Genomic DNA, 23642 nt, shown 5'->3' on the forward strand with positions numbered 1-23642 from the left:
ATGGAATATCAGATGACAACAGAAATGAACGGAGTCTGCAACGGCAAGATTGTCAATGAGTTTCAGTGCCGCAACGGGTTTAGCGAGCTCTCCATCGAGGCAAAGAAGACTGCGCTGCAATGCAACCACGAGCAGTCCAGAAAGAAGTCGGAAGACGATTCAAAGCTGCCGGCACTGGAGGCAGCCTACACTACCATTCTCCGGGGGCTGGGGGAGAACACCGACCGCCAGGGGCTTCTTCGGACGCCGCTCCGCGCCGCCAAAGCCATGCAGTTCCTCACAAAGGGCTACCATGAGACCATTTACGGTGAGCGAGCGACCCCCGTTTGCAGCATGATTTCATGTGAAACCTTAATTCTGTTTAATCTGGACCGTGGTAGTCTCGGCTGTGTCATGCTATAGTTTAAGAGCCTAATTTTGTTTTTATTATTACCTGTCATTGTCGCAAGAATCTCCAGGATCGGCTAAGAAGAGGCATCAAAGGTGTTTGTAACGGAAGCAGGTGTTCACAAAAGTTTGTGCTAAATAAAACGAGTCTGCCAAATAACTGGGTTAATGGGGGGAAACGATTTTTTGCAGTAATTATATTTCTTTTGTTTTCAGGTTTTACTAGCCTGACATATGTGGTGGAGTCTCTCAGTAAAGATTTGCGTGCCAGCCTGTGCTGGATGAGTGATGCTATCTTTGTGTAACGTTAAGAAGTAGGCAATGCGAGATGTCAAACTGAAAATCAGCTGTCAACTGTTCAGATGAAGGGCAGCTCAAAGTATAAATCGGGACAGTGAAACAGCTTTGCTGTTAGAGTTGCTGTGAAGTATTTTCTCCTCTGATTGGACCTCACGAGATCAGTCCTGTGCTGGTCCTGTTCGGGTTGCGGTATCAAAATGCGTTCTTGTGTTTAAAAGGTACCACGCGGTTTCCGGCGTGTGTACACGGTGTTTCTCGGATTAGCACTCTAAACACTGCTGAAAAACAAGCAGTGCTAATGCCATGCTAATTCCCGGGAGAAAAGGTAACCACTAATCGTACTTTACGGTAATCTAGGCGAGAAAAAAAAACATTGCATACTGTGTTGCCTAACGTAATTCTCTGATGTAACCATGGAATTATACTATTCCATTATCTGTTATTCTGGTGTTTTCACACAACACGACTGTGTGTGTGTGTGTGTGTGTCTCTGCGGGACAGAAAAAAAGAGAGTGTCACAGTTTAGAAAAACATGTCCAAGCAACATTCTTCTACCCTCTCATTGATGCCCTCCATCTGCGCCCAGTTTTTTTCCCTGTGGTGCCAGAGTTCACACATCATAGGTCTTACATCACATCCCTTTTGCTGAAATCGCTGAAATCGCTGTGGTGGCTGAGCAGGATCAAGTCACGTCATTCTCACCTTTTATGACCCTTGTGCTGAATACAGTACTCAAACGGTTCTGCCCCAACAGTAATTAACAATGAATAGTGAGTGAAGCTTTGAGAAACAGTGGCTGGCAGTTCCTTCTACTTACAGATAACTACAGATAACAGTAGTTGCAAATAGGTGCTTATTATTGAACTGTAAGGAGTCTAACAGGCTCTGTTCAGACATTAACAAATGATGAAAACTGTGCTGGGGTATACATTATTGACACAGTTTTTTCATTCCACGTGAAGTTACAACTAGGTGTATATTCAGAGCTGTCGTTTTGACACACCATCACAAGCCCTGCTGTAATTTGTTTGGCGAGCAGTTCGTGGTGCGCAGGAAAACGCCCATGCAGGTTTACATATGAGGAACGTCTCCCAAACCATATCGTCTCCCAGTTCCCCCACTGCAAACCCACTCTCACCTTTCAACCTGTGTGCCTCCTCGTAGACATCCTAAACGACGCCATATTTGACGAGGACCACGACGAGATGGTCATTGTGAAAGACATTGACATGTTCTCCCTCTGCGAGCATCACCTGGTGCCCTTCTTCGGAAAGGTCAGTTGCACAGGTGGAGAGTCGGGGGGGTGGGAGGTGGGGTGCAAGAGGCGAGAGCAGAAAGACAGACAGAAGAGAACAGAAAAACAACTGTTCTGAGAGGGTGAAAAAAACACACATTTCCTATAACACACAAACTGTAACAGTTGTAAGTCTGCTAAATGCCAATAATGTAATGTAATGTTACATTTCCATATCACACACTAATCCAAGGGGAGGGTGTCACCCCGGGTAACATGCAATGTTATCATATAAGTTATCACTTTACTTTGGTGCTGTAGCTGCATTTTTAGAACCCTTGCTAATGGTACTTCTCAGATGAGAGGTGTAGCAGCCGCATCTCATGTGAAACTCCTGTCCTAAACAGGCGTCCTAAACAAATTTACCCAGCGTTGCCAGCTCTGAGACTTAGAACTCTTTGTTCCAGCTTAGCTCAGCACATTTTGGGGTTGCAGAATTTTATATGCCATCAGTCTGGTACAGGGCATGCAAAGGTTATGCAAAGGTTATACTTCACAGACTTCATTCGAAGAATATTGAGCAACAGGAGCCTAGAATGAAGATAGGGTGACCAGGGCTCTGTGACTGAACCTGCTGAACTGAGACCACAGCTATGGGTTCAGATCCAGGCTAAGCCTGAAAGGTCCTGTAAGAGCAACTGCACTGGGGTCAGGGAGTTGTCCACCGTGAGCTGATTTTCACAGCGCTCCAGCAGTTCAGTCAAAAGAGCAGCAAATTCAATTTCACAGCCAGAAGGGGCCGTGAAAGAAAACTGTGCGTGTGTGTGTGTGCATGCGGGTGTGGCATCACAGTGAATGGCATGACTTTGCAACCACTCACCAGCAAATGAAGCGCCCCATTGAGAAACACTGATGAATGTAAACTGGGGTGGCAAGATCTGCTCGCTGTATAGCCCTTAGGAAGCTTTCACTCATTCAGTATATGCAGTATATGCAGTAAGTTGCTACATCTCTTACAGATACAGCTGCAGTGGATGTATCTCTAGCAGTTGAATATGAATGCCATGGCATGTCCACCATTACACAAAAGTAGTAAATGTAGAAATATAGTATCCAAAACTTACAGTAGGTAAATTATAATATATGTAAAAATGACATCTATTAGAAACTGTAGAATTTATGGCCCCGTCCATGTGTGTAATTTTATGAAGTTTTACATTCCTTATTTTGGTTTATTTATGTTACAGTGTATTTACATAAGGAAATGTATTCCCATATTTCCTGTTTGTAAGTCTGCACATTTATGATATACTATGCAGTAGAATGATATATTGAAATTGTGTTTGATACATAATACTGTCTCTGATTAAATCCACAGGTTCACATTGGATACCTTCCCAGTAAAAAAGTGGTTGGTCTGAGCAAACTAGCAAGGTTAGTGCACATTCATGCATATACACGGGCACGCACGTGGACAGACATGCACACACACGTGCACACACACACAAACACAATGAGAGAGTTAAATATGGGAACGGTGCAGCCTCGTGCTTGACCCCTCTGGCCTGTCTGTCTGGGTGAGGCACTAGCGGGCCCTGTGAGAAAGGGACGGTGCAGGGAGTGGGCGCGTTACTCTCGGCTGGCTGCGTTCTTCTGTTATTTCAGCCCTTTGACTCAGAAGCTTAGGAGTAAACCCGGCTGGCATCCTGGGTGCGTCTGTGAACACAGACAGCGCCTGTTCTCAGCATTGAGGAAATCCCTGGGCACAGCCGCTCCACACAGAGGGGCTGTGTGAATGCCATTACGTCCTCTGACGGGCATGGTCCGGAGACCAGCGAAGGCCTGACTGTGCACTTTACACAGTCTTGTTCAGGTTTCCCACGGGCCTTCAAATTCCCTGAAAATTCCCTGTTTTTTCCTGGAAAGTCATGAACATTTCCTGGCAATTACATTTTTCTCTGTGTAAAAGGAAAACAAGAATAAGCCCATTTTTATTCCTAACTCACCAGCATCAGGCCTACACTGACACCCCTGTCCTTAGTACCACACATTGCCATCGGCCACTGTGAGGTCCATGTTGTGGGATCACATTCTATGCTCCCAAAGCCTCTGGAAACATACTCCCACATATACCTTCAATGAATCCCGGCTCTGAAGGTCCAGTTGGCTCTGAAACCCAGTCACTTATCTGTAAAAACAGGTTCTGGGACCTCTGTGTTATTCACCTGACATGACATTGAAGCCAGTGGAGGACCCCCCTGGCATGCATGGGGAGTGAGGGTAGGGGGCAAAGACCATTGGAATTTACCCAAGCAAGAGTATACATTATTGATTTGATATAAAGTTCACTGGGGACAGCAGGCATGACTGGTTGAAGGTTTCATGTTCTTTAATGTGGACTGACAGATTCTTTACTAGGGCATGCTTTAGTTAGGTTATTTTTGAATATTTCCTGGCTGTGAGATAGGTAACTGGGTTTACATTTTCCCACTGTTTTGCCCTTAATTTCAGGATCGTTGAAATCTACAGTCGGAGATTACAAGGTAAATACAGCCATGTCTGCAGAATGCTGCTGTGAGCTCTTTGCTTGTCATGTTGTCTGTACAATAGCCATGTCTCATATGCATTTAACATTACTGGAAGTGTTGTCTCTCCAGCTGCTCCTACTGTTGATATATCCCCAATGTCCTCCTCCTGCTCCCACCGTGGTCCCTGCTCTGCTGTTGCCCCGCACTCTCTGTCATTCTCCATTAATTGTCCTTTTGTTTTATTGGATGTATTATTGCCCCTCCCACTCTGTAATCGGCCCCATTTTGCCCCTGCAGTGCAGGAACGCCTGACAAAGCAGATTGCACAGGCCATTTCGGAGGCCCTGCAGCCGGCCGGAGTGGCAGTGGTCATCGAGGCAGCGTGAGTCTCTCCCCAGAGCATACAGTACTGCGCCATACACTCACAGCCTCTCCCAAGAGCTACACCAGTGTACAACATGCCATTATTCACTCATGTGGCATGGGTGATGTTTGACATGTTTGTCATTGTCATTGTGTTCTGCACACTTGTATGTCATATGTATCCTTTTTGTTGTGTGTCATAGGTCTGTGTTATCATGTTAAGCACATACGTGTTCCTGTTTTGCAGTCACATGTGCATGGTCATGCGCGGCGTCCAGAAGATGAACAGCCGCACTGTCACCAGCGCCATGCTGGGCGTGTTCCGGGAGGACCCCAAGACCCGTGAGGAGTTCCTAGCCCTGACCAAGAACGGCTAGAGCACCTCAACCTCACCCTGCCTCCACACAAACATTGACATCTGCCGGGCTAACAGAGAAATGCAGGACAGATGTCCTCTTTCCTCCATTACCTCTCCTTACCAGCTATCCTTCTCTCCTCCCTCCCTCCCTACCCACTCTCCTTCTCTTGTCTAAGACATGCTCTCTGTGAGTTCAGGCAGACAGGCAGCCTCTAGTGTCTTGTCTGAGCTTGCTTCTGTCATGGTGCTGGGAACATAAACGTTACTAAGCACGAGCAGCCGCACTCTTGCCCCCCACAGGTGGACGTTGGCCTGATTTACACACAACCTGCGGCTGAGACTCAGGGTTTCCCAAAACGTTACTCAACAAAGGGCAGAACCTCAGAAGGAATCCCACTAGTGTGAATCACATGTAGCACTGTGAGAATTCTGCTGTTTGTAAGTTTATCACATCTCCCTCCATACCTGTGGCATACCTGAGGATCTGTCCACCAGTACTGTATTTCCTTATGAAAATGGATAACTAGTCAAGTATTGCCCACCTGTGACATGGCCATTGTCCGGTGTTTCTGACACTGCATGGGGGCCTCTTAAAAACTTTTACCTATACTGTTTAGTTCTGTATTTTATTTTGTATTTTAAACATTGCTGGTTATTATAACTAATATTCTAATGACACTACTAGCCTTAAATGTGGTCCACATAAATGTGGCTTCTTGTCTTCTTGTCTGGCCAAATGGCACAGGTCTAACCTGACGTTGATGCTAACGTGTAGAGTTGATTCTGTGTGTGAGCTAAACCAGAGACTTGTGTTACAAATCAGTGTTTATACAAACGTCTCAGTGCTTTTGGCTTTGATATCGAAGAAAAAAAGCTACAGTGATAATCCACAGAGACTTGAGACAAAAAACTTGCTTTGATAGTCAGTACCAGTGCCTTGCAGTTTCTCTTTGTAATGCAGGTGCTTGCAAAGAGGACAAATAAAATACTGTGCGTAAAGATAGAAGACACTGAATAATGCAATGGTTGTGTTTGCACAATTCCACTTTTCATACTTGCTCCAGGCAATCCAGATTTTGTACTTCTTCTTTCAGACAATGCAAACGCATTAAACAGTATTTTCTCTGTGGATAGTTAGACCTATATGTACATTGTAAGTCTGAGTTGTATTTGATGTGTTATAGATATCAGAAAAGGAATAAAACATTGAGATACTGTAATAGGAATCAGGCTCTGCTTTTGTGGAAGCCTGAGGAACAGAGAGAGGAGTACATATTTGCACTACTACAGTATCAAAGTAGAGCACCACTTCGATGGCAAGTTTTGTTTCTTTCTGATGGTGTTTTTCAGTGACCACCAGAAAAACCGCTTCTCTGTGAGGCTCTCAATGGACAAATAATGGACTTATTTTCCTTTAAGAAATGAAGTGAGACATTTTCAGAAGTCTTTCTAATAACTCTCACTCAGAGGAATACTGGCATTCCGTAAGTGGTTCTAGGTATTTGCATGGTTATTATTGGTTTTGATTGTCTTTTCCTCTCATGTCTGAAAGCCTTCTGAAAATCAAGCATTTTCTCACTCTTACATGCTGCATTGTACAAATTGTCTTGTGTGTTACATTTAGCATTTTCAAAATTAAATGTTTTAACCCATTAGATGTAGATGTTAAGATGTTTTGCAATACTTTGTATTGTATATTGATAACAAAATAAAGAAAAATAAAACCCAGCAATCTGCTGTCTTTGTTATTATCTGTATGGTAAAGTAAAGCTTATCTGACAAAGTCTGTTCTCATACAAACAATGTTCACAAAACGACATGGGCAATAATTTGTGGTGTGAGGATTCCATGGTAAGGGCTCAAGCACTGCCTGGAGTCTGTGTAGAGCCAAACACCCAAAGATAAGACAGTTGAGTAAGTGTGTCGGATTTTTGGTTATAGGCCATAACAGTAAGTTGTTGTTACTGACAATACTGAACCCGGTGCAGCTGCTACTGTCACACCAAGCCCTTACGGCAAAGAATCCAAAAAAGGTCTTCTGAATGTAACAGATGACTCGTGACACCATAGATAACTCAGTTTATTTCAATCATTTTAGGAACCTCAAGAAAGATCAAAGTCAAGGAAGTGTTATATCAGTGCCTTTTTAGTTTCTATTGTCCTAAAAAAGCCCATGGCTTTCATAAGCACTGAGATAGACTGCTTCTGTTGTATTTGGGATATATAACAGTAAGAACAACAACCCCAGAGGGCACCTGCAAATCAAATGTTTTTTAATTAAATACCATTCATCGGAGGTGGCAGTATTGAAGCATTTGTTTTACCCTTTTGAATACTATGGCTTCAGGTCGTCAGGCCAAGTTCATACATTTTAATGCTGAGAAAATTCACACCCCTTCCAGGAAGTGCTACAATTCTGGGAGGAATTAAAAGTAACCGAATACTGAAACACTCCTACAATGCAAATGGAGTACATAATGTTTAAGTACTGTATTGATTAAATTCTGTTTTAAAGCACCAGTGATTTTGTTTTAAAAGTGATTTCATTTTGAGTTTTCCCAATATAGATACTGCAGTAACTCATAAAGACTCAAATGACTATAAGATGTGAAATGATCACAGATCACTAGTTTAATATTTGTGAATAAAAACAAAGTTTGAAATATTTTTGCTCTGAAAGTGTGCACTGAGAACACAGTGTAACTACCACTGTGTTTCAACTTTTTATTGCTAATTCCACAGAGAGCTCTAAAGCTTTAAGGCTTTACTCTGGTCTCTGATTTGACTACAGCCTACAAGAAGTGCCCATTACACAGTGGGTCACATCCCAAAACTGTTTTTCAGTTCCAGTTTACCCATAGCTGGTGTGGTGTAAAAGTGATGCAAAAGCAATTCTCTCTGCCCAACAGCCATTTAAGCTGTGATCAGTGCAGCGCTATGATCAAATCAGCAATATGATCAGAACTTTAAGGCTGGGTTGCAAAGCTTCATTGAGCTCCATGACCCAAACCTCAACCCCCGACATTCCTGATACATTCTATCCACTTAAGTAGCTACAGAGCAGAAGAAGATTCAGATTAATCATAGCTACTTCTTCCTTTATTTATTCAGCTATTTGTCACAGGCATATTTACATACATTTCTTAAAATGCCATTTTAATCATTTAAAAACTTTAATTACAGAACACGTGAAAAATATTTAAAGAAGAAAACAGAACTAAAATAACTTGCCATAAGACTGTCTTTGGCAGATGTGTCGGCCAGTGGCGCAAAGGTGCAGAGCCCTGGACAAGGACCCAGAAGGCTGAACGTTCAAATTACACCAAGTTAACTGATCTGAACTGCTTCAGTAAAACGTCTGCTATTCAAAAATGTGTGCCCACCTGAAGGCGGTACTCCAGGCAGTGAGTATTCTTTCCTCACGACAAAGATAGGGAATGCTACATTATTCAACACAAAGTGGGACCTTTATTTAGAGGAAATACAGTCAGTGTAACTCACACAGCAATTTATTCAGTGTTAAGATATAAATGATATATACCAAATAACATTATTTGCTCTACTTGTACTTGTAATAAAAATGCCTAAAGTAAAAAATAACAGTAACACTGCCTCAAAATGTGTTACCAAAAATCTAAGTCAAACCCCTTTGATTGATACACCCAAACAGTATTGCAGACCTGCAAAGCTTAAAGAACTAGAGTGCTTCTAGAACCCTAAAAACCACTTTAGAGACTAGCAGCAGAAATGCTGATACCAGTGAATGTCAGTAAAATTACTGTAATATTGCTTCTGTTGTACCTTTTGGCCTTTTTCTATTTTTATTTTATTATCTAGGGACTCTGTAGATGTTGCGCGGCAGCTTATTAGATTAGGGCCAGTGGCTAAACATTTACAGATATGAGACGGGGGCAACATCGTGTTTGGCTTTGGGGCTAAACTGGCATTTAAATGTCAGAATCAGTACCTTTGACAGAAAACCTAGGTACGTGACCTTTTTCCCTACTGCTCCTCTAATTTGTAAGTATTTTAAGTTTCCTCTACTCCCGCTATTAAGTCATCTACGGTTTGTGCATATACAGACCTGTGGAGACCTGTGATGTAAGTGTTAGTGTGCAAGTCTGTGTGATGCATATTGAGACAGGAGTACAGAGGAAATTAACTGACAGCATATGCCTTAATTACAAGTAAGATATGATTTGTCCTCAAAGGACAGTGTATCCTGTAGTCATTTCAATAAACCTCAAAAAGGCTTAGAGGTGCAACACGTCCATATTGGGCCAAGTTACAAGTGCACACATCTAAAACTGAAAAGCCCTACATGGTAAAAATCATCATTTACTGCACCTAAAATAAAACAGCATTTCGATAATTGAACATTTACACACCAATATCACAACTTTTTGCTATTGTGTTGCTGATAGAACAGTTTAAACCTAGGTATTGCTTTGAAAGAATATGACAGCGACAATTTACAAATGCAACACATTCTTCACGTACTGAAATCTCTGCACGCACACAGCTACTGAACATATCAAACATCTTTCACTTAATAGTGAGAAAGAACTTTTAGAAACATGGACAGAAGAGTGTCAGGCACTCAGGAGAGCGCAGTGAGTAGCTTGTGCTGGCTGCTGTGGGATTGGACGTGGAAGGGTTTTAGAAATCATCCAGTCATGCACAAAGCAGGCGCATGCAGCCGCATCACAAATGCACACTGCAGTGGAATTGGCAGACGAGACGGTGGAGCCGGGGGCGGGGGGGAGACTTCCTACATCACGCACGCCCTGCACAATCACACCGACGTCTGCTTGTAGTTTTTGGTGTCCAGAACCTTCTTTCCACACATGGCGCAGATCCCTGTCCAAACGGAATCCCTCGGTTAGGACGCACTGGGGAAATTCATTTGGCTGACACTCTTATCCAGAGTGGCTTACCACACAAGTACATAAATAAAGTGCCTCCTTGCAATTACAACCTATTAAGACAAGAATTTGTTCGCTGCAGAACTGAACCCTGTGTGGGATCCTGCTGTTTCCCTCATAAGCAAGGTACTTATCCTTATTTACCAACTTTATATATGGGTACTACACTGGACACTCGATTACTGTAGATGTGCACATCAGCCTTGATTGGTGTATTTGCTATTGTAATCTCCACTGAGTGTGCAATAATGACCCAACAGAATAACTAATACATTTTAAAGGTAGCTTTTTGTTTTTTTTTAATCATGTGGAATTGCACAAAAGACAATACCAAGCTGGTGGGATATTATATTAAGAGGGATTAATTAATATTGAATGTAGTTAGTCCATGAAGTTAGAGATTGACTTCATGTACATGTTGGATTGTAATTGTGCATAACAACAGAATACTTAAGGTTGCCCATGTGTGTGGATATAACCTGCCTTGTACTGACCTTTCTTGTAGGCACAGCCCTGGCAGTAGTTTGACCCCGACTGGTGGACGGAGCTCTTGCAGATCCGGCAGGTGGCAAACCGGGACTTTCCATAAGGGTCAAACCTGTAAAGAAACACATCAGTGTAAATGCTGTAGGACATCAATACAAAATTCTACACGACAAAAGCATACTACATTTTTTACCTTTAAGTACATCTGACTGGAGTGTAACGTACCTTGCTTTTTTAGATGTTAGAGCCTTGTTTTCATTCAACTTGCGCCCACCACTTTCTGGAAAATGTGATAATAACGCATACATAATTGACCTAGTATCCAATATAATATCTCCACACAAAAAAAAACGCTTTGAACACACAGAATTATTAAGTCACTCAAAATGTACAGAGCAATCATTTTCCATAGGGCAACATAACACTTAAAAAAAATTCGTCTGACATTAAATTTACTGGCATCGGACTGAAGCCAAAGGCCACTGTACAATTTGGACCACATTACTTCCGACCATGCATTAGTACCTCAGGACCTCATGGTTTAGGTCTTGATGTGATGAAATGCAGCAGAAAATGAGTACAGAGAAGCATAAATAGTGGTATATTGTTTAAAGCAGTCTCTCTCAATCCAGATTCTAAAATGCAATGTGTTCTGGAATTACTCCAATTGCGGCTCAAATAACTAATTAAGACCGATGAGGTTCCTGTAAATTGAATACTGTTAAAGAACTGACATTTGCAAGTCGTTTTATGAAAGATATGTTGATAGTGGATCTGTGGTAGCAGGGAAAATAACCTTCAAAGTGCGACCTACGACGGAAAATAACCAGCGAACACGGCACGTACCCCGCATAATCTGGCTGAACTAAATATGGAACATTTTAGCTAATGTTTTCGGTCTATTTGTGAAGGATCTGTACACACGTTTTTGCTACAGACTTCGATGTGAGCCTAGTCAAGTTTTACCTGTGGTGTTCCTGGCTCCATCCTTCCAAGTGTCTGGAGTAATAACGCGGCCAAGCTTCTTCTCACCTGTTAAAGATTGCGCAGAGAAAGACTCAGTATTGACAGACTTTCATCTGTCAGATAGCTCTTATCTCGCTGTTTCCATGATATAAAATCAACTCTACAGCTATGTCAATGTCCACAGCTAGCAAGCTAACACAAAACACTCGCTTTATTAACTAGTTAGGCTAGCTACTGTTTATTCTGTGTGCGCCGTTTATCTTCTCCGCTGAACACCGTTAAGTCATATGCATTTGAAAATAAATGCTGAGAATTAACTTAGTTATCTAGACAGGTATCTAGCTAACATAACCTAACTAAGTTGATGTCATTCGTTACCTAGCTAACAGACAGGTATAGCTAGCTGACTAGCTAAATATCAACTGCAGCCATATGCCGTACGCAGTTAGCTAGCAAGCCGTCTAAACAAATGACCTCAAAATAGACTGCCTCCTTCCGCTCTGACTGGCTATGCTGAACAAACAACTGTCTTGAAGCAACTGGCAACAGAGTTAATCACATTAGGAACAGACCTGATGTTATTATTGGCCTACATAACTAGCCATACTTACATTTTTCACAAACCATGATTGACTCTCAAAGGAATAAAACAGACGATTCGTTTACAACAGACTCGATGAATTCAGGCAACTCTACTACTTCCTGTGTAACAATGTACTTGTTCGGGTTGAAACGTTGTCTCGAGTCTTTTTGACTCCCACTTCCGTCACCGTTGCGTTGCCTCATTCATGTCAGATTTTGATAACGTTTGTTATACAGATATAAAATAATGTCACAACACAAAGTGAATCGAGTTTCTTTAAAGACATTATTATATTCCCTAAATTGTTTCTCTACAGCTACTTTAAACACTTCCGTTTCCGGTGCTGAAGCGGAATGTACTTACACTAAGGTCCGCCCCCTATGTTTACTACCGTAAACTGACCTTGCTTTGCTGTGCATATTGTACGGCGGGTGTTTAAAGAATGATGTTCAGTTTGTACTAAAGTCATAGATTTTGTACGCTTTAATGCAGAATTTGATGCTTTAGTTCTTAAGTAAACAGCTTGCAGCAATGCAGGTGTGAGTGCAAGTTAAATTTGTCATTTCTGATCTAAGGGTACAAGAGGGATTAGCTAGCTAGCTAACGTTATCAGAAAGTGCTCTGTTCAGTCATTCATGTCTTTGCGGAAACTGGCTCAGCAAACAAGGGTGTTCGGTTAATTTAGAGAGGAATAGTAGTTAGAATAGGATATTATATGTGATACTAGCTATATACGTATGGAGACGAAGTTATCCTTGTGAGGTAAGCTAAGTCTTTGTACTGGTAATAGATTTTTGGGATTGAATTGTATCTTCCTGTTTTTAAGTAGTGAAACGAAAGAAGTGATATACTTAATAAATGCGAAATTTGTCGAGTACTGTTTGACAATAAAACTTTTAAGATACAAAATCCAGCCTTCAAGGGTAAGTTGTGCTACGTATTTGTATTTGGGAGTTAAGGCCACCTTCTAGTCCGTCACTCCTAATTTAGCTAACTAGGTCGGTTTAGTGACACACATAAACATAAATATTGCTAACCGTATCTCAGGTTTAGGTTGGGACTGTAAGCGTTGTTATGGTTATTAATCATGCACACAGGATCGGTAAGGACAGCTAGCGGTCAAATGTTGCCACAATACGGTATAGGGTATTCATTAGTCTTGTATACTTTACAGTCACAACTTTGCCCAGTAACCACGACTGTAAAAAATTGTGCATTTACATGGCTGCCATATGTTCTGAATGAAAACTCCAACCCGTAGCTTATGAAGCTATGAAGTGCTGTGAAAAACTCCAGACCTGATGGATCAAATTTATTCACATCAGCAATAAACCACGTTGAATCGTCGCCATGCGGGACCTCGAGATTAAGGGCATGGTGTCTGCCCATGCCATCATCGCTTCCTCCATCTTCGTAGCGACCGTTATGCCGCTTTTCTTCGTGGACAACTTCTCCATTTATGGGACCCATCTGACCTGGTTGTATTCGGTGTCCGGATCGGTATCTGTCGTCAACATCACCGTCTTCTGGCTTCTGGGGATCAGTCCGCCTACCAAGAAGCACACCCTGAGTTACAAGGTGCGAATATAATTCTATGGAAATTTACTTTTTATATCCCAGCTGGGTTAGTTCAATTTCAGACTTCTAAGATAGAGGAGGAAAGCAGATGGATTGCAATACATACATCAAATTACGTACAAAGTATGTAAGCCAATACTACAGAGGTAAACCAATACTACAGTAGGAATAGTCTTAGTGTTAGGAAAAAAAAAACTGTGGGGACGGGAGGGGGCACCAGAGAATATTTGTTCTGAATTTATCTCAGTTTAGTGACAAGGGAGTTATCACTTATTATCAATGTTCAAAATGTAAATCTGGCAGATAGATGGCTTTCAAGTTATTAAATTAGCGAGTCATGGCTTTGTTTTGTATGCAAATCATATCAGTCCATTGTGAAGATATGTGTGATTTGAAGTGTTGGAAAGGTAATTGTCCATCCTGTGCTGTTGTCCGTAGGTGTCCAGAGCGGTCAGGTCCTGTTTGTACTTCATCCTCTCCTGCTTGCTCTTCCATGCTGTTGTGGTCCTGTATGGCGCACCTCTGCTGGAGTGAGTACAGTGTGTGTGTGTGTGTGTGTGCGTGTGTGTGTGTGCGTGTGTGTGTGTGCGTGTGTGTGTGTGTGCGTGTGTGTGTGTGCGCGTGTGTGTGCGTGCGCGTGTGTGTGTGTGTGTGCGTGCGTGTGTGCGCGTGCGTGTGTGCGCATGCGTGTGCGCGTGTGTGTGTGTGTGTGTGTGCGTGCATGCGTGTGTGCATGCGTGTGTGTGCGCGCGTGTGTGTGCCCGTGTGTCCGTGTGTGTGCGTGCGTGCGTGCGCGTGTGTGTGTGCGTGCGTGCGTGCATGCATGCATGCATGTGTGTTAGATGAATAAAGCATGTGGTCTGTTGCAGGTCAGCCTTAGAGACCTTCTCCCTGGCAGTTCTGCTCTCCAGCCTCACCACACTGAGGTGTCTGTGCGTTCTGGGCCCCAGCGTGCAGGCCTGGATCCGGGTCTTCAGCCGTGATGGGTGGGTCAAAACCTCCTCCATTTCGCCATGAATATTTTACGCACCTTTCGTCCGTCCACATTGTCTCGTCTTATCCTGCATTAACCAAGATTTTTCAGTCTCATGCCCCTTACACACCTATTTAAAACATTAAGTTCTGCTCTCATTCTAAATTCACCCATTCATAACTTCAGTATACATTCTTAACTCACTAAATAATCATCAACTTAGTGCAGCATACTCAGTTGATTGTATATAATTGTATATACAACCCAGACTGTGTTTAGTGTAGACAGTGTTGTAGAAATGGCCAGAAAGGCAATATGGGTGTTCTGTACCTCAGACTAAGCACTTTTCTTGAGGATCCTTTATGAAAGCTTAATACCTTTGTAGTAAATTTCAATTTGGTATGAATTACTAAAGCATCAGTACAAATTCATAAATTGAGGGAACAAATTATTAAACCATACAGATACAGATTATTAAATCATATAGGTACAGATTGCTAAATTGAGTGTGTGAATTACTATAGGGAATTTTTCCTTTTTGACCATTTCATCTAAGGGACTGTTCAGTATTAAACAACCTACCATGAAAAAAAACTTATGTAATGTAAAAAGTGGTCACTAGGGGGTGCGTAAGGACCAGAGATAGGATTTCACAGGCCTTTCTGTACAGACGTTCTATCAAACCTACAGCTACCATGTCATTTCCACTGATATCATCTCTAATAACATATATTGGAGATAGAGTTAATATGGAGATTCCTGGAGTTAATTTAGTTTGACGGAAATTAAAATGCAAAACAAGAATAGGCATAGGAGCTCACACACTGTCGTTGTGAGATGTGTAGTAAGGTGGACATGACTGCTGGGAAACCAGGAGAATTCCAGAAATGGAGAAGTTCCCCCAGAAAAATGGCATGTTCCCCGCATCTATTTCCACAAATCTTCCATGCGTGGGTCACTCCAAAACTTTGGTTTCTGGATGCATGTTTTTCAAGGTTTTGGTCTGTTGGACTCATAAAAATGTTTCTTTTTTAATCAGTTTCCTGCTAGTTCTTGTGAGACTCAATCATGTCATGATGGAATTATTTATTCTTAGTGCTTAATGATAAAACTTGACATAAGCAAAACCTCTTTATTTAGCCACCAAAACACTGCAAAGAGTAATACTGTCTTTGTTGCCATGACAACATCAGCAGGAAGTTCTCTTTGCTAAAAAGTCTGCACATGCAGTGTCGTGTCCAGAGCGTTGCATTGCATCCAATATTGCATCCACAGCATGTTAAACTGGCATCCATGCACTAGTCACACATTACTGCCCTAGCCCAAAGGGGCGCTGTTATGGACCCCAGGGATACCCTGCCTCCCTACAGACCCCCTACAGTGGTGACCATTCTGTACTCTTGGGATGCTCTTCCCTACACCAGCCCTGGTACGCACCCCAGGGTCTAAATTTGTAACCCAGGAGAATCCCTCTCCTCCCAGAGAGTGAGTGAGGTGTGACTCGCTCTGATGTAATCTGTGTATTGGTGAAAGCTGATTCCATTGTGCTTGAACTAGATGAACTCACAGACAGATGTAGTGGTAGACGTGAACAGGTATGACTCAGCACCAGGTACTGAAGAACACACACAGAGACACATGGACACTTGAGTTTTTAATCAGCTGCTCACTCAGGGAGAGAATGGATTCGGGTTGGCCCAGGATATTTTGAAGGCTGACTCTCTATGCGAACACTACACTTAACATTATATGACGAGAGAACTGTTTGTTTCACATCGACATTTTTTTGTTTTTTTCCTTTAGTGTTAATTGATGCTTCTTTTTGGTACCATTATCTGTAATTACTGCCTGTGCTCTGCTCTAAGACATTGATTAAGTGGTTAACTGGTGGTGGAGTTTTTGTTGGGGGTGCAATTGTGTTAGTCTGGTGAAATGTTGTGTAAGAGGAGTCTGACCTGTGAATACACACACACACACACACACACACACACACACAAAAACACATGAAGTGCAGAGGGAACCGTGTGGCGGCGGCAGCTGCTTCTCTGGATGAATATAGCAAGTGCTAAGCCCTGGCTGACAGCTCTGAGGGACTGCTGTGGCATTTTGACAGTCTGGGGCCTCGGGTCAGAACGGGGTGCTGTCAGACGGGTTGCTGGACGTCTGTTCCCGGCAGGCCCCACCCCCTGCTTGCGCCATTCAGCACTGACCTGCACTCCCAGCACACCTTGCAGTCCTTGATCACCTGTATACTGATCTGTGTATACTCTCTAATATGGGCACTTATGCTCTCTCTATTGCACACACACACACACACACACACACACACACAGACTGAATGATGTAGCTGAACTTTGCCATTCTTACTCTCCATGTATGCCGCTGCTGCTTCTATTCCAAAGATACTAATAAATTCTTCTACCTGTTTGTACAGCTGTGTTCTTTGTAGGGAAGGGATGAAGGGAATGTGCTTTGGTCAAGGATATGCATGTGAAGCGTTCTCTCTGTATGGGAATCTCTGCTTGCAGTAAACGTGTGCTCCCTGTGAAGTTAGGGACATGTGTGTTTACTGCATTATGCACTGTACAGTAAAAGGCAGTCTGTGTGGTTTCAGGGCGATGTCGGTCTGGGATACCTCTCTCCAGATCACCACAGCCTGCAGTGTAATCGGAGCTTGGCTCGGAGCGTTCCCCATCCCCTTGGACTGGGACCGGCCCTGGCAGGTCAGTACTGAGACACACACGCACACACACACACACACACACATGCACGCACACAAACACTCATACACTGTCACTGAAAACTGTTGTTTACTCATACACAGAAACTCACTCACTCATGTATGTACACTTTCACGCATGCTCTGTAACATACCCAGTCACGCTGTCACACATTTATAGTCATGCTGTGTTTAAACTACACACACACACACACACACACACACACTCACTCAGTAGTAAAAACTTCTCCAGTTTCTGGCCTTGGTCCCACACAGGGGAGAGGGACTGCTGTTTGTGTGGGCTGTACTGGTGTGGCCTTGGAGCAGCAGGTGGTGTTTCTCTCAGGCAAGGGTTAAGGGGACATGGCTCAGTGTGTTTGTGAGTGAGTGAGTGAGTGAGTGAGTGTGTGTGTGTGAGTGAGTGTGTGAGTGAGTGTGTGTGTTTGAGAGTGAGAGTGAGAGTGAGAGAGAGAGAGATATTCAGGTCTTGCTTTTAGCACCCTCTCTCTACAGTATCATAATTTCCCCAGTGGTATTCATTTTGTGGCTGAAGGGTAACCCAAAAATTCTGTTTGCAAGTACCTCAAGTTGCAAGATAGTGTATGTCCATTTCTGATTCTGATAGTTATACCTCCTACATGCATGTCGCACACAGTACAAAGAAAAAAAGGAAAGAAAAAAATGTTTACCAGTTTTAAGTGCAAGGAGGGAAGAGAATTCTAGATGAGTCTTTTCTGTTGACTTGCACTTGAGGATTCAGAGAACCTTGCTCAAGCAGTCTGAACAAGCCCTGCTTCACAGAAGAAGAGGAGACCAATGGAATGGAACTGAGCATATTGAATGAGCAGAAAAGCAGTAATTCTGCACAGTCTTCCTGCAAAAACATCCTCGCGGTATAATCACACAGGGTCTGCTTTAAATCAGAGAAAAGGTTCCCAGTACCTGCTCCCCATGCAGTGAGAAGAGCGCTACCGCGCTCCTCGCAAATCTTTGTAGTCCTTGTGCTCTGCTCACAAAGACTGCTCCCAAAAAGAATATAAAATCATGCCTATTTTTGTCACCTCAAGCACTTTTTTTTGGAGTCACTGAGGTCTCTTCTACAGCTGAGAGCTGTGATCCCCGCCCCGCTAAAATCAAACGATTCAACAAGGTAGTGTGTAATGCAGCTTGTAATAAAATTAATAAATCTGCATAATTATTCATTTGCCTGCCAGACGCCCTTGTCCACAGCAACCTCCATTGCTTGCATGTTATCCATTTGTGCATTTGCGCAATTTGGGTTAAATACCTTGTGCAAGTGTACAACAGCAGCACGACACCTTTGTCTCACGGGAGCGGCTTCTTAACACAGTGCTGCACTGCAACCCTACAGCACGTCGGGTTGCCTCACAAACAACCGAGCAGAATGTGTTTGTTAGCCATAATACAATACAAAATGTCCTGAGGAGATTCCCCTCTGTTGCCACCTCTCAAATCTCTCGCCGAGATTAAACTCCGCCACCGACGGGGTCAGGCGCGCGACCAAAAAGCCGGTGCGGCTCACCGGCGGAAAAAGCCTCCTAATGAAATCGATATTTCACCGCCGCGCTAAAGGTGTGGCAGAGCAATTCTCACGCGGGCGAGACACAATTTCCCCCCTTTTTATCGAGGGGCTCTTAATATCGAGGGCCTCGTCGCAGCTCTGTCATTAAGTCTACAGGCTAAGTCTCCATTTCAGCTGACTGCTAATGAATGCATAATAGAGCAGTTATTAATATTTAATGAGAACATTCAGTCTGTACTTGAAAGGAAGAAAAAAATCTACTTTTCAGTTTATGATTTGCAATTCACGGTATCATTAACGGCTGTTGTCAGCGGGGTTAGCTTTACTCACACAGCATGCTCCAGGCAGTAAATTATGTGTCCCGCTGCAAGCAGGTAGAGTGAGGTCAGACATCTGTGAAATTAACATGCCAAACATCTGCTTTTGGACTTCCCACCTGACACCCTTCCTTACAAACTAGTTCTGTTTCCCCAATGTAATGTGCTGCAATTTACAACTGACGTAATGTAATGTACAATTAGGTATTTCAATGTCAGGATGAAAAGGGGGGCAGGGGCAGGGGTATAAAAATGTAATCAGACACAGTCTGTATGTTCTCCCCCTCTCTGAATGGTGCAGTCCACAGGGAAGACAGATGAGGTGCTGAGCAGAGTTGAACAAAAGAGAACTAACATGTAATACAGTAGAGTGTCAAATAATATAATGTCAAACAAGTGTCCACAAGTCTACACGGAATTCAGAATGTGATGTGCAGATGTTGGGGTCCCCTGAGTGGTATCCGTAGATGTGAGATCCCTTGAGGATTCTGGGAAATTTTACTCTTAGGTTCCTCTTCTCATGTGCGCACACTTTACATACACACAGTCACAGTGATGCACACGAACACACATGTATTTCCAATATAAGTCACACACAGTTATGCCCTGACCATAATACCTAATGATTAGGTATCATGGTTATAATTGGGTAAGTACACTCACACATGCACTCAAACACACATCTTGTACATGTGATCAAAAAGGCACAAACAGACACAATAACTCATGTATACAGATGACCACTAATCAGTTTGAAAAGATGAGAGGAGGATAGCCTGACCATCTGGGTGCAGTGATTGATGACATCATCAAGGCGTGACCTGCGCTGTCACCTTTCCTGCAGCTTCAGCCTGGCATCTCCTCTGACCAGGGAAATTGGAGCAGGCACTGTGGTCACGAGTGCCCTGGAGTTATTTTACCCAGTGCTGACACAGCAGTGGAATAATGTGTAAAATGTCAAATCAGGGATTAGTGGGAGAGAACGAGGGAGAGGACAGGGGGAAGGAGGGATGGAGAGAGAGAGAGAGAAAGAGAGAGAGGAGGGAATGGGAGCTCTTCAGCTGTGCAGAGAGGAAGCTGGTCTAATTCCACTTAAAAGAGGTGATGTGAAGCCTGTGGAAAAAGAGAAAGACAAGACAGGTAGGGCAAGAGAGGGATGGGAGAAGAAAAGAGAGGATGTCCACAGCAAGGACTGAGACAGAGGAGGATGAGAGAGGGAAAGAAGGAAAGTGAGGATGCAAGAAAGAAACGGGTTAGAGAATGATGGAAGAGACCAGGAAGGAGGGAGTGAGAGAGAGAGAGAGAGATTCAGAGGTAAAGGGGGGGGGAGGCTGCAGCAGGGGAACAGTAACCTAAGCCGCTGAATTACAGGACACGACAAAGAGGATTGCAGAGATGAGTTCCCAAAAAAAGAGAGGAAAAAATGCTCACATTTATTTTATGTGACGGGGTGGCCAGATGCTGACAAAGGACGCCGCAGCAGAGGGGAGGAAGCATGATTGTGCAACAGATAAGGTCAGCCGTCGCCGAGGAGACCAGACGGCAGTGCCTTAATATGATACAAACTTGGGGAGCATTAATTCTGGCCCCTCATCCTCACAAACACTTGAGCCGAGGGGAACAGAGCTACAGACCTTTCCAGAGCCTTATGAAGACTCTCTAGAACGTTCTGCGAGTTCTGAAGCACCAGGTTACTAGTGATTGTAAGGGTTCAAAGCTCAGAACATGAATACCCTTTTCATTTTGAACAACTGAAGATGTGAAAAAATGACAGCATCAGACGTATCCCACTGGATGCAGGAGGGCAGCCTGGGAATCAGCAGGAACAGAAACATCGGGGTGTTGCTTTTCTCTTCGTATGCAACCACGCACCCATCTGTTATTGGTCCAGATGTGTCACAAGGGGGCTCTAGACCAATCAGGGGGGTGTAACTGCTGTCTACAAGGAGAAAAGCAACATCCCCAGTTTGTGATGATTCGCACAGGCCTGCCTCGAGGCAAGTGGAGTCTCCCGTAGCGCTGATGTCACCCCAACACCAACGCGTGCGGGTTCTTTATGACGCTGTCAAACACAAAGCACACACTGTTCCCTGCAGAGAGCTGTGAGTGCGGGGGAACTGGCCCGTGTGAATGTGTGTGTGTGTGTGTGTGTGTGTGTGTGTGTGTGTGTGTGAGAGAGGGAGAGTGAGAGAAAGACAGCGTCTTCATCAATAAGAGAGACCTGTGTGCAAGACTGCTGTGACAGTCTGCATAGGGACCAGGAAGGAGCAGAACAAGGGACGGTGAACGGGGGAGGGGAGGGATGGAGGGAGGCAGATGGAAAGAGAGGACGACAGGCAGGGCAGTGGAGGGAGGAGAGGTGGTGGTGCCGTCCATACCTCGACCATACATCACCATGACAGAGAAACGGCGTGTACACCTCCGCCTCCACCCACCCCCTCTCCGCCCTGCCCCACCAGTCACCCTGTACACTTCACAGAGTACCATTAACACTCCCTCCAGCCAGGCGCGGTGGTGAAAAACAGAGGGAAATTGATGAATGACCGCGTCAGGGTGCTTGAGGTGAGGCTGGTCCGCAGACAGTAGAGAAATGGCCCCCCTGCACATGAGCAGAAGCGGCCTCCAGTGCGGAGAGTGAAAACGTGCTAAGGGCTGTAAATGGCAAATGCATCACAGCACACCGTAACATTGCAAAATGTGGCTAACAGCATTACATGCAGTGTCACACGGGCATGGCGCTCTCTCATCATGAAACCAGCTGTGACAGGAAGTCATGAGTCATGACGTGACGAGCCCGTGTCTCCGATTTTTGCATCGATGTTAGCACCAATACCCCTGCCTTCTTGCTAACTACCGCCTAACAACAAGGGAGGGAGGGTCAACAAGGGAGGATCAAAACCTGTCTTCACTTCAGTATTTTACAATCAGGAAACGCTGAGCAAATCCAATAAAGGCGCCGACAGCTTCTTAAAACGATATACACCTTTATTTGGATCGTATGCTTCCTAGGAAAAAGAAAAGATAAGAAAAGGACAAAAAGTCACGGTTAGTTTTGCTGTGCTGCGAGTAATTATGTAACCACTCCACTCCAACGATAGCATGTACTGTGCAACAGGTTCCATTTAAAAAAAACAAAAGAAAATGCAATCTTTTTTTATTTAACGGTCACTCCACTGTGCATCGCTGTAATATAAAGCAGGCAGCAACCCAAAGGGGAACCGGGTCTTACACACTGAAGACCGCGGAGGGTGAGGTCCAGTTCCAGTCCAGTGGAGCGGACCGAGCTCACAGCGTCGTCACAGAACCACATAGCGGTCAGCTCAGCCTGGCGGACAAGGCCGCACACACATCAAACACGTTAAAAAAAAAAAAAAAATCCCAAACTCATACAGAAAGGCTACAGCAATTCATTGTTCTTGTCCATTTTGTTGTTTTCGGTTTTTTTCTTATTATTATTATCAAAAAGGTAAAAGTCATTAGACACATCCAATGTTGCTGCTGCAGGCTCGGGAGGTTTGGGGGGGGGGGGGGGGGGGGGGGGGTTAACTGGAGCAGTAGGGAGAGGGCAGGGACAGAAAAAGACAGCGGAGCCCCCCCGGCGTTGTGCTTATGAGTCCGGGCGCTTGTGGGCAGGCGGGTTCAATGACGTGTCCTCTGTCCCCGCCCCTTAGGTGTGGCCAATCTCCTGCTCCCTGGGGGCGACTCTCGGGTTCCTGACGGGTCTCGTCATCGCCCCTGCCTGGATCCACTGGCACCGTAAGCAACTCACGTACAAGAGCAAGTAGTGGGGGGTGCAACGAGAGTGGACAGAAAGGTGTAGGTGAACCCCAAAACCAACGGGACGTCCCAGTGTGGTGCGGAATACCAAAGAGGGCTCCCAAAAACGAAGCCAAGACTCTGTTATGCAAAAAAAACTGGACACAAAAGATGTTTTTGGTCTATATTTAAGAGAAATATCTGTACTTTTTTTTTTTTTTTACATATTTATGTTGCTTTGTAAACCAGGAAGTACATGGGAAGCCAGTTTGACTAATGGCTCATAAAAGGCTGGGTGTATTTTTTAAAAGGTGTAGGTAAAATATTTTGGGACAGAATTAAAAAAAATTAAATCTTCAAATTTTGTCTTTTTTTTTGTTGAGGAAAATAAAGTCTTCAGTGAGTTGTGACCTTGTGCTGCTTTGGTTATTTGTTTTTTCCTCCCGTAAAGCTGAAGTTCTTGGCAGGTCGCCGGGTCCGCTCCTGTGGGAGTCTGGGATGCGCGACACGTTCGGCGCTCAGCCCTCTATCGGGCCGCCTCTCCCCTCCTCCTCCTGCAGCCCCTGCTGTCTGTCCAGGTGTTGTTGATGTGTCTCGAGTCTATCCTCTGCTCTTCCTCCCTCGTC

General features: G+C 44.0%; 3 protein-coding genes across 3 annotated transcripts; 2 read left to right on the forward strand and 1 right to left on the reverse strand.

Annotated features, from left to right (window-relative positions):
- gch2 (GTP cyclohydrolase 2) lies at nucleotides 1-5189 on the forward strand. The gene is made up of 6 exons (XM_036547269.1): nucleotides 1-307; nucleotides 1852-1961; nucleotides 3300-3355; nucleotides 4433-4464; nucleotides 4747-4831; nucleotides 5060-5189. Exons 1-6 carry the CDS (start codon nucleotides 1-3, stop codon nucleotides 5187-5189), a joined length of 720 nt encoding a protein of 239 aa, XP_036403162.1.
- A 3242-nt stretch (nucleotides 5190-8431) lies between these two features.
- On the reverse strand, nucleotides 8432-12264 carry cript (cysteine-rich PDZ-binding protein). Its single transcript, XM_036546791.1, has 5 exons — nucleotides 12159-12264; nucleotides 11548-11613; nucleotides 10807-10861; nucleotides 10590-10693; nucleotides 8432-10030 (listed from the first exon to the last, which is right to left on the reverse strand). The coding sequence occupies exons 1-5, from the start codon at nucleotides 12172-12174 to the stop codon at nucleotides 9966-9968; spliced, it is 306 nt and encodes a 101-aa protein (XP_036402684.1). The 5' UTR covers nucleotides 12175-12264; the 3' UTR covers nucleotides 8432-9965.
- A 271-nt stretch (nucleotides 12265-12535) lies between these two features.
- On the forward strand, nucleotides 12536-23426 carry pigf (phosphatidylinositol glycan anchor biosynthesis, class F). Its single transcript, XM_036546361.1, has 6 exons — nucleotides 12536-12892; nucleotides 13456-13708; nucleotides 14147-14238; nucleotides 14578-14694; nucleotides 17296-17404; nucleotides 22932-23426. Exons 2-6 carry the CDS (start codon nucleotides 13481-13483, stop codon nucleotides 23043-23045), a joined length of 660 nt encoding a protein of 219 aa, XP_036402254.1. The 5' UTR covers nucleotides 12536-12892; nucleotides 13456-13480; the 3' UTR covers nucleotides 23046-23426.
- The last annotated feature ends 216 nt before the right edge of the window (nucleotides 23427-23642 follow it).

The sequence above is a fragment of the Megalops cyprinoides genome, chromosome 15, assembly GCF_013368585.1.
Source record: "Megalops cyprinoides isolate fMegCyp1 chromosome 15, fMegCyp1.pri, whole genome shotgun sequence".
Classification (NCBI taxonomy): Eukaryota; Metazoa; Chordata; class Actinopteri; order Elopiformes; family Megalopidae; genus Megalops; species Megalops cyprinoides.

Bases quoted from the DNA above. Each gene is read 5' to 3' on its own strand.
- cript (XM_036546791.1), bottom strand. The intron at 10,862-11,547 runs GTAAAACTTGAC...CACATTTTCCAG, and splicing joins TGGAGCCAGGAACACCACAG to AAAGTGGTGGGCGCAAGTTG. The intron at 10,031-10,589 runs GTCAGTACAAGG...CCGTTTGGACAG, and splicing joins GGGCTGTGCCTACAAGAAAG to GGATCTGCGCCATGTGTGGA.
- pigf (XM_036546361.1), top strand. From the start codon at position 13,481: ATGCGGGACCTCGAGATTAAGGGCATGGTGTCTGCCCATGCCATCATC. The intron at 13,709-14,146 runs GTGCGAATATAA...TGTTGTCCGTAG, and splicing joins AGCACACCCTGAGTTACAAG to GTGTCCAGAGCGGTCAGGTC. The intron at 17,405-22,931 runs GTCAGTACTGAG...CCCGCCCCTTAG, and splicing joins ACTGGGACCGGCCCTGGCAG to GTGTGGCCAATCTCCTGCTC.
- gch2 (XM_036547269.1), top strand. From the start codon at position 1: ATGGAATATCAGATGACAACAGAAATGAACGGAGTCTGCAACGGCAAG. The intron at 308-1,851 runs GTGAGCGAGCGA...GCCTCCTCGTAG, and splicing joins CTACCATGAGACCATTTACG to ACATCCTAAACGACGCCATA. The intron at 4,465-4,746 runs GTAAATACAGCC...TTGCCCCTGCAG, and splicing joins CTACAGTCGGAGATTACAAG to TGCAGGAACGCCTGACAAAG.